Below are 9784 nucleotides of genomic sequence, written 5' to 3'. Positions count from 1 at the left end.
AAATATCCGTATAGATATTCGTATTTACATATTCTTTACTCGTTTTTTGAACGATTTCTTCGTAAAAACCTACAATTATTTCCCGTCATCCCTATCGGGTAACATCAAAACAAGATGGCGCTGCCCAGTTGAAAATTTCGGTGCTCTGAATTTTTTTTTGATTTTCTGCCTCTGAACTTCGTAAGTTGCTTCCTAGTTTGACGTATCTTCAGAGGGCTTGAAGAAGAGAAACTATGGACGCCAGAGGAAAGGCCATTCGCGTAAATGCGGCGTCGGTAAGTGACATTGGAAGTGTAAGGGTGGGAGGGCGTACTTGTCAGCTCAAAATATTGGTATGTTTTTATTATACATGTATATTATTGTTTACTTCAGGCACAAGGCAAACATGACAACAACGTACAAATAAAAGACACAATTCATCTTCATCTTTGTCTTCATCTTCATCTTTGCCGGGGCTCAAAGATGTTATATGAGCCCCGGCTACACCCCCATATAGCCCCTGATGGGGCACTTTAGGGGGGGATCCTAACTAGACCCTACTAAGCGTTACCAAGGAGCTTGGTGTTACGTACGGTTATCCATATTTTATGTATGAATATATGTAATAATATATACAATGTAACGTTATATATTTTTGTATATGTATGTATGGATATATGTGTGGATAACATATATTACATATATTACATAGAGTAATGATGTTAAACTTAGTGCATACGGGGAAAGAAGATAACTTTGAATTTATTGTTATTTTTATCAAGGACATTAACGTCCTTGTTTTTATAAGTTACAAAGTAAAGGTCTTGATACATTCCAATCTTTATTAAATATTATATTATTACCTCTGTTGTAGATTGTTGACTTGAAAGCAGAACTGATAAGAAAGCAGGGAGAGTTCAAGAAAGAGAAGCTGCAGCCTTCAACAACAGCAAAACCAAAAGTGTCCAACAAAGTAAGTAACCTCACACACACATGTATGAAGGTATGTATCAAGGTACAAAGGTATAAAGGGAGTGAACGCAGAGACAAGTCAAGTCAGAAACATTGAAATAAGTCAAAGTTTATTGCACAACAATTGTAACGGGTACAATGTATGGTAGATACATGTAGTACTACTATACACTAGCTGGTATGAGTTAATACGTATTCTGTTCATGGCATTATACATGTACAAATGTAGTGTTTCTAGACAAAGGCTTTTGTGGGACATAATGTCCAGGGGAGTAGGTCATGGTGGCAGTGAAAAATAAACCTGAACAATGTGGTGCATGAGAAAGTTGTTCACACTAGGGTCTGATAACTGTTACAGCTGGGTATAGAGCACAGTGCACCACAACTGCATGTCAAATTGTGAGACAGCTTATTGTAATCATAGTATTGTGATTATTGTTCCTTTCATGAACTCAGCAGAAAAGCGGTATCTTCAGTAAGTCTAACGCAGGTGTGAGTGAGAGGTCCCAGAGAGATGTCGAACAACTGGCTGAGGAGAAGAAAAACTATGACAAGGCCAGGTCTGTACATGGGGCAAGCTGTCGTATTAGGATTTACTCATATATTGGTTACTCACATTTCATTTAACTTTTGTGACATCATTAAAAATTTGTAGTTAATCAATTGTACATTGTTTCTTGTCACAATCCTATCTGAATCTCTGCAGTTGTATTTTGCATTTATTCAATCAATATACTGTAAATGATTTCTTGGCCTATGAAACCATGTTTTGTAACTTCAATTCTTGTTATAACATTATGATCTTTATTTTGAAAATTAGGTAAAATGTTTTGTTTTGCTCATTGTGTTTTTTCCCCATTTTTGCATTACATCATGTGTGGTCTGTCTTCAACAAAATTTACCTGTTGCTGTTTCAGAGCTGCATTAGAAGAAAAGGCCAAACTGTATGACCAGATGATGAAGGGTAACACAATACCAGGTATGATTGACTGTCACATTATCACACAGCAATTTTGTGGGTCCATTGCATGATGGGAAAAATGGAGAACATGTGTAATACAGAGTACAAACCAAATCGTCACTATGGCATGTGCCATACATGGGTTGTGGTGACTGTTCACCCACCCCTGTAGTACCCACAGTTCTGGAATATGGCCTATTGAGTAACCTTCAGTTACAAATACATGTATACAGTCAAATGTATCTGCATGGTATTGTCCATAACCATGTCTAACATGCTTTCTCAATGTTTGATCATCTTCTTTCCTTTCGGTGTTAGATGAAGACGGCAGTGGAGTCTTCCTGGTTGACTTTCAGAAGAAAGTTCTAGACAAGGTCAAGGCACAGGCCAGAGAGGATGCTGGGAAAGGTGAAAGGTCAGCAGAAGAGGATGCTGGGAGTGATGACATTCCAGAACCATCTGACCCAGAGGAAGAATGGTCAGGTTTCATTTGGTACCCTTTGCTCTTTGACCCCTTGATGTTCTTTGTGAACAGGTTAAACAAATGTTTCCTGTCAACTATCTACTTCAACTAATCAGTCTTTGCAGTAGAAGAACATTGGTAAAGACTAGTATTTGGACAGTATAATGATATGAGCTAGAGGATAACCTATTGGTACATATGTACATTGAATAGAATCTGAATGGTAAAACAAAAAGTGAGGGTTCATCAGAGATCTAAACATCTACCATTCACAATTTCATGGTAGGATAGGATTGTTCCCCAGACTGTGCCAAAAAAAGTATTTTATATCACCTCTCCATTTGTAATTGGTACAGGGTAGACTATGTGGACTCCCTGGGACGGTCTCGCCGCTGTATGAAGAAAGACTTGGCTGCTCTACAGGACATGGACAGGAAACTGGGTCCTAACAACAGGTGTGGTTTTTAAGTCAAGCATGTGTTCATAGCTCAGGATTAGCCCTGATATATTTTTAGACTGCTAATGTTATAAAAAAACTTCTAACCATAATGTGTACAGATATTTTATGGTGTATTTGTCTGTTTGTTTGCTTGTGTGTCTGTAGTTGTTTGAATGCAGTATAGTAACAGGAAATGAAGGGGGAACAGGTGAACTGCAGATTGACAAGAAGATCAAATCAAAGGTCAAAATGGTCTCTCTTTAGAGAGTTTTGTTTCTTGTTTTTGTTGTTGTTTGTTTGCCTGTTTGTTAATTGTTACTTATTTTTTCCAGTCAGGGGAGTAAGGACTTAATGTCAGCTGACATGATCAGGGAGGAACAGAGACAAAAGTGGGAGCAGGAAGAACAGGAGGCCCTGAGTCGGCCTGTAGGGCCTGTACACTACCAACAGGTCCGACATAACGGTAGGGAACCATTCTACAGGACTGTAGCCTGTAGGGCCTGTACACTACCAACAGGTCCGACATAATGGTAGGGAACTGTTCTACAGGACTGTTGTTACAGTAGTAAGGCCTGTAGGGCCTGTACACTACCAACGGGTCCGACATAACGGTAAGGAACCATTCTACAGGACTGTTGTTACAGTAGTAAGGCCTGTAGGGCCTGTACACTGCCAACAGGTCTGGCACAGCAGTAGGGAGCTACAATAGTTTGAGGCCTTCTTCTTACATAGTACAAAATATACATTTTGATACAAATAAAAGCAATGAATTGTTTAAAAACAGTTACTGTGTGATTAAAATTTGAAAAGTCTGTAATGTTTTGACTCACCATTATTCCATATTTCCATCTGTTTGAACAGAGGTGCGAGATTTAGGTGTTGGCTACTACGCCTTCAGCAAGGAAGAGACAGAGAGACAGAAACAGATGGAAACCCTGAGTATGCTCCGGGAGGAGGTGGGTAACAGTCAATTGTAGGGCTGGAGATCTAATACACATGTATCTGTACCTCCAACATTTAGGTACACTTTATTTAGGATCACTTTAAAGTTGCTGTTTTTAAAGATAATTTTGGTTGTGATAGTCTTATAGTACCTGGGGGATTATGAGGGTTGATGCTATAGTTGTAGAGTTGAAGCTTTGTTTAAACACAAGAAAGGAGCTCATCATAAATTTTTTGGTTGATGCTAGTTTTCCAACGTGGTATATCATGGGACTATCTCTGTTATTTCTGTAACAATCTAGTTTTGAAGTACATTTGTACTTGTAAATCAATTTACAATTATCTTACTGTTCCTTTGTTAAAAACAGACCCAGGACCAGAGGTTGAAGAGAGAGAAGTTAAAAGAGAAGAGAAAAGCAACTCTTCAGGCCAGACTGGCTAAGGTGAAACAGAGGAAGGCAAAGAGACTGAAGGGGGAGGGGGGCGAGGTGGAGGATGAAGGTCAAGGTAGGTCAAACTTTTGAATTTTTTTTACAGTTTCTGAACTGTTAGAACAATGTTTAGTTATGTAACAGTTATTCTCATACGATTCATATAAATCCCTTATTCTGTACTGCTAGCTAGTTCTTCTTAGCATAAACTCCAACAAAAATGTCACATCTGCCTTGAAATTTTACATTTCCTGACATAAACTTCAAATGTTTTACTGCTACTTTTGATAGTTCTTTGTAGCATGTACTATCACGATCAAGAACAAGTGCAGGATATGATCATGAATACTCCTACTTTTTGTATGACAGTTAGTTTTATAATTTTAAAAACTGTTATATGAAACAATGGTGTCCCTAATTTCTTATTTGTTCCTTTCTAAAACTGATTTACTTCTGTTCCGTAACAAACTGGTGTTGTTCTGTTGCAGAAGACAGTCCTGACCTTGTTGCTGAACCACAGGACCAGGAGGCACAGAAGGCAGCTGCACCTGAACCTCTGCAGAGAGATGAGACCTGGAGACAGTCTGCACCTCTCAGGGAGTGGGATAAGGGAAAAGGTACATAACTGAAGCATTTAATAAGAAAACACTCAAAGCACTTTGTGAAAACATAGAAATCTTCTAAAAATTGCACAAAGAACTATATGTATATAAAACGTACAAAAATCTTGCAAAAAAAACCAACTGCTGCCTTAGTCACGTAACAAAACACCACAAAGCAACTACTAGGTATCGAAGTTGACTCCATTGGAAGAAGCTATATATGTTTCTGTCCACAATATTTTGACTTTAAAGCACCAGAACGACTTACACCATTCCAAAGAGGCATTTGATAGCTGTAAGCTAGGCTTTTGCTTCATTTTGGCATGTCAGATATTCACCTGCTGATGATGCCATGGATATCCAGGTTGCATGATGTCTTGTGTTGTGACCCAGGCAGTGGTTAGCTGGTTTGCTAGTTTTCCAAATATTGTGGACAATGCAGCTGCAATGGCAGTATTGTAATTTGTAAATATTAAAAATCACTAAACTCAATGTGAATTGAACATGACAAGTTAGTTCAAAAGTGACAATTTTGTTTCTTTTTTTCCAGAGAGACATTTTCCATGGATTAAAACAAAAGAAGAACTTGAAGATGAGAGGCCATCGGAGTTTGCACCACCAAAAGAGTACTACCAGTCCTCCCCATCCCAACAACAGACTCTGCCACAAAAGAGGAAAGTTCCCTGGAAAAAGAGACCAGAAAATTCAAATATTCCACCAACTGATGTTAAAGCAGATAAAACATCTTCACAGGAAACAGCTACCACCCAGCCAACACCACCACCACCACTCCCCCCACAACCAACAATGCAATATCCCCCTTTCCCTCCTCCCCACCCCACAATGCAAGGTGTATTTCCCCCTCCCTTTATGCAAGGTTGGCCTCCTTACCCCCCACCCCCACCACCTATGCCCTTTGACCCTGCAACTTTACCTGGTAACCCAAACCTGTCTCCATATGCTGCAGCTTCAAGTTTCACTACAGATATGCTGACTCAACCTGTGACTGAAACATCACCTCAGATTTCTGCTAGTTCTTCTCAACAAGACACATTGGATAGTGCCCTTTCTTATTTCAGGAATAATGCCAACTGAAATAGAGGTAGAAAGGTATTTTGTGACATTGGCAAAGCAAATGTTTAATATTTACCTTCACATGGTGTAGCCCACAGAAACTACTGCTCTGTTTATTCTTACTCAAACACATTCATGTACATATACGTATAGTGACCAGCCCCTCCAGCTCTGACCTGCTACATAATGTAACCCAACACCACAGGGTGTCTGCTACAGCACTAGTTGCCATGGTGACAGACGTCTGGTCCAGGTCATTACCTTTATTTGTTTGGAGATGAGGAAGAGGAAAATGAGCAATCACATAATGTTTTCTTTCTGTGAATTAAACATGAAACTATAGCACAGTCATTGTTGTACTTTTGTCATTGTTTATACCTGAAGCCTTACTTTATAATTCATATCTGAGCACATTGAATTTTCTTTATGGAGTACTAGTATATGTGTGCAGTGAGAGAACTCACTGAAAAAAGCAAAGAACATCCTCCTAGTGTGTGATGTTTAATAAACTACAGCATGGATACACAGTGTACATGTACGTTAAACCGTGACTTGTGACAAGGTCAGAAGTATGTATATTTATGATACATCAGAGATGTACTTAGTGCAGGTCATTGACCTTTGTGTTCATGTTGTAGTACATGTAGCTCGAATGTACAGCCAACCTTTTCATCAGTTTGTTGAAGTTCCGCTAGGAGCCGCATCTGCACGCATACCGAAAAGTTACGGGGCCCGAAAGGGGGAGTGTCATCTTTCCCTTTAGTCGAAACCCTTTTCCTGCCATCAGGGCCTTAAACTGTAGAAAAATTTTATGAATATCCAATTATCACCTCCCAAATTATACATGTACTGTCAATAAACTATCATATCTAAACGGAACCAAAGTTTTTGAGGTTTTTCACGGATCAGCGCACATTTTGTACTTGACCTCTATTGGCGGAAGTCACGTAGTTATCACGCAGAAGTCCAGATAAACAGATCTGACGAAAGACGGACTCCACCCACCACCTGTCTACTACAGCGCTGTTCCTTCCTGAAATACTGAGTTTCGGCTGCTGTCCAGTTTCTCCATCTATCTATGTCACACGAACATTCGCCCTGGATCGCAATCTTTCGCCTACCTGGATACGTACTGCAGGAACTCGGGTCATCGTAAAGTCTTCGTTAGTACAAGAGCGCCATCTTCCTTAAACTCACTGTTTAAGGGGGTAAGCTATAGAAGCTACCACTACTGGTCTGTGTCATTCTGTGTGCATCTGGATCGTCTCTATTCTACGGTGGATCTGAAGAAACTCTCAAACTTTCTTGTATCAAGCATACGTTGTCCTTACGAGCCCTGAGATTTTTACCTTTTGCAAAACGGGTAGACCGCCTTAGGGTAACAGCCCAGCAATTTTGTACAAAGTGGTAAGACCGGGTGTATCAGGCTTCATTGATCCACTCACACGAGGTTGCGGGCTCTTTACTGTTTTTGATAAGTTCGGTCGGGTCTTGCTCACGAAGTGGAGGTGTGGCTCTCTTCAAACACGGCTTTGGTGTACGCGTACCATCCAAGAGGACGTCCCTAACCGAACCTAGGGTTGTTCCTTTTACATTGATCTGAAGTGCACTTTCGGAAAAAGGTGAACAGGGACCTTTCAGTGGTCAACACTATGGCCTGCTCAGAGGGGATTCGAACCTTTAGATTCTAAGTCAACAACCATAACCACAAGATCGCCAGCATTCTCCACCTTTCAGTTGGACTTAAACGCTACTAAAAAAGAGCAAGAGACATGGCGAAAAGTTGGCAACTCCAAATATGTTTTCTCTTGTACTTTCATACGTGTACGTTGCTTGTGGGAGCATCACCGAATCAGACGACGTACGTAACCGTCGCTATTGACGAAAATCTTCCCGTGGGATCACATGTTGTAAACACCACAATCGGGAGTGAGTATGAAATAGCAGCCGGGGATGAATACAACAGGTTTGAAATAACAAATGGCGTCATTCTAGTGGCAAATCCACTGGACCGTCAAATCCAGTCATTTTATAGACTGTTGGTTTTTGTATTTGGAGCCGCAGGCGAGCTTGACTCTACGTTTAACGTGACCATTATCATACAGGACGTTTTGGGCTACCCGCCAGTGTACAACAGCACTTGTGGAACAGCCTGGCGGCCGGAAAATGTTACTAGGCTCGTGAATTTGACGGACTTTTCTGAAGTCAACATAACATACTTCGGGGAGGTTGTTTTCCGAGCGGATCCGGCTGATAAAAAATTTCACAATCAATACATGCGTTACACAGATAGGTTCCTTTTTGACACCGACAATGACATGTGTGAAATGGGACTAACGTTAGCGATCATCAGTGAGAAGGACGAGAAATGGGTGGGCTCTCTGTATGAAGACGACTTTAGAAAAATGAGGTGTCCAAACAAAGAAACCGGAGCCAATCTTGATTTTTTCATATACGAGAACGGGCGACCTTTACCTGGTTTTGATACAAGACCACTGCTAACCGAACAGGACTTCGCCCGTAACGCCGTAACTCGTACCTGGACGAAAGGAGAGCTGAAAGATTTACTTGTTTATCTACACGTTAGCCTGTTGAAAACAGGGACAGATATGACATTTGTCTGTCACACAGCTGTAAATTCATCATTACTCTCCCCAAAGGGAGGGAAGATGACTTTTTCCATGAGTTTCGAGTTACTGGGCTGTGGGGAGGGGAAATACGGCGGTAAATGTGACAAGGACTGTGTTTGTAAGAACGGAGCACGCTGTCACGGTTTTAACGGAGCCTGTCTGTGCGCGCCTGGTTGGAAAGGCGTGGCCTGTGGCATCCCCACCCCTGCTGTAGTCCTATACGCCACGCCTGCACGAAACGTTTACGTGGGTGAAAACGTGACATTGGTGTGCAAAAGCTTTCACGTACACAACATATCAGTCATGGTCATGAAGTTTCGGTCGTTTCTTACCAATCAAACTACTGTTTTAGTAAACGTTACAGCGAACGTCACAGAATATGACGTTACTGTTAACTCACACAGCAATGGAGTCTACTCGTGTACCGTGTTTACAGACAATGGGTCTAAACACGAGCAGGAGTATCTATTGACTGTAACAGAGCGTCCCACTATCATTAGTCGTCCCCAGCAAATGCTTAGTAACAATTCCCTGTCCCTGTATGCCCTTTTTGGTTTGATTCCGCTCCTAGTGATCATCGGCATTGTGCTGGTAAAAAGGGGACTGCTTCAAAAAGGGGTCAAGTTGTGTGACTGTCTTCACATTTTACAAGAACAGGAAGATGAGGCTGCGATTCCACTCCAGCAAGCGTTGGCTAATCCAGAATGTCCTGATCGTAAAACCGCCTCAAGGCTGGCACGTTGGGAACTGAAGAACGAAGATCTGACGATACAGAAGTTGATCGGACAAGGTAGATTTGGTCACGTTGTGTTGGGTCGACTGAATGTCCGGGAGAGAGGACAGGTCACAGTGGTAGCCAAGTCTGCAAATGTCGACCGACTGGAGGAGGGAAGAGGCTGCCAGTGGGACCGGGATTTTTACCGCGAAGCAGATATCCTCATCGCCTTGCACGAGCACGCCGAGGTCCTCAACGACGGTGAGCGCCGAGTACATCCTAACATCATCCAGCTATACGGCGTTATCACCAGCTCGGAACCGAAGCGTATAGTTCTGGAGTACGTTCCCCGGGGGGATCTGCGAGGATACCTTCGGCAGTGTCGAGCTCCGGACTCCGCCGTGACGCTGAGGGATTTGCTTCAACTGGCCATGGGTGTGACCAGGGCGCTACAGGAGCTAGAGCTGCTGAAGATCGTGCATCGCGACGTGGCGGCGCGGAACGTTCTAGTGGGCGAGGACAACGTTGCCAAGCTGGCAGACTTTGGTCTCGCTCGTGACGTGTACACGGACGCGA

At 42.0% G+C, this 9784-nt stretch overlaps 2 protein-coding genes across 3 annotated transcripts in view; both read left to right on the top strand.

Annotated features, from left to right (window-relative positions):
• The first annotated feature begins 103 nt into the window (after nt 1–103).
• Nucleotides 104–6043, top strand: LOC109469254 (coiled-coil domain-containing protein 174-like). Of its 2 annotated transcripts, none has more exons than XM_019767735.1 (11): nt 104–275; nt 854–952; nt 1411–1511; nt 1869–1930; nt 2231–2390; nt 2732–2830; nt 3147–3277; nt 3676–3770; nt 4125–4263; nt 4676–4804; nt 5340–6043. In XM_019767735.1, the coding sequence occupies exons 1-11, from the start codon at nt 234–236 to the stop codon at nt 5882–5884; spliced, it is 1602 nt and encodes a 533-aa protein (XP_019623294.1). In that variant the 5' UTR covers nt 104–233; the 3' UTR covers nt 5885–6043. The 2 variants fall into 2 exon arrangements, with proteins under 2 accessions (XP_019623294.1, XP_019623293.1); XM_019767734.1 differs by having other exon boundaries at nt 1408–1511.
• A 2489-nt stretch (nt 6044–8532) lies between these two features.
• LOC109469071 (tyrosine-protein kinase SRK3-like) overlaps nt 8533–9784 on the top strand; it is a 1724-nt gene continuing 472 nt past the window's right edge. The window contains exons 1-2 of the mRNA XM_019767456.1: nt 8533–8611; nt 9065–9763. Of these exons, the coding sequence (XP_019623015.1) occupies nt 8533–8611; nt 9065–9763 (778 nt within the window). The remainder of the gene's footprint in view (nt 8612–9064; nt 9764–9784) is intronic.

Source organism: Branchiostoma belcheri, unplaced genomic scaffold (genome assembly GCF_001625305.1).
Source record: "Branchiostoma belcheri isolate BF01 breed outbred unplaced genomic scaffold, Haploidv18h27 scaffold20, whole genome shotgun sequence".
NCBI classification, from domain to species: Eukaryota; Metazoa; Chordata; class Leptocardii; order Amphioxiformes; family Branchiostomatidae; genus Branchiostoma; species Branchiostoma belcheri.
This window is presented reverse-complemented; position numbering and strand designations above follow the sequence as displayed.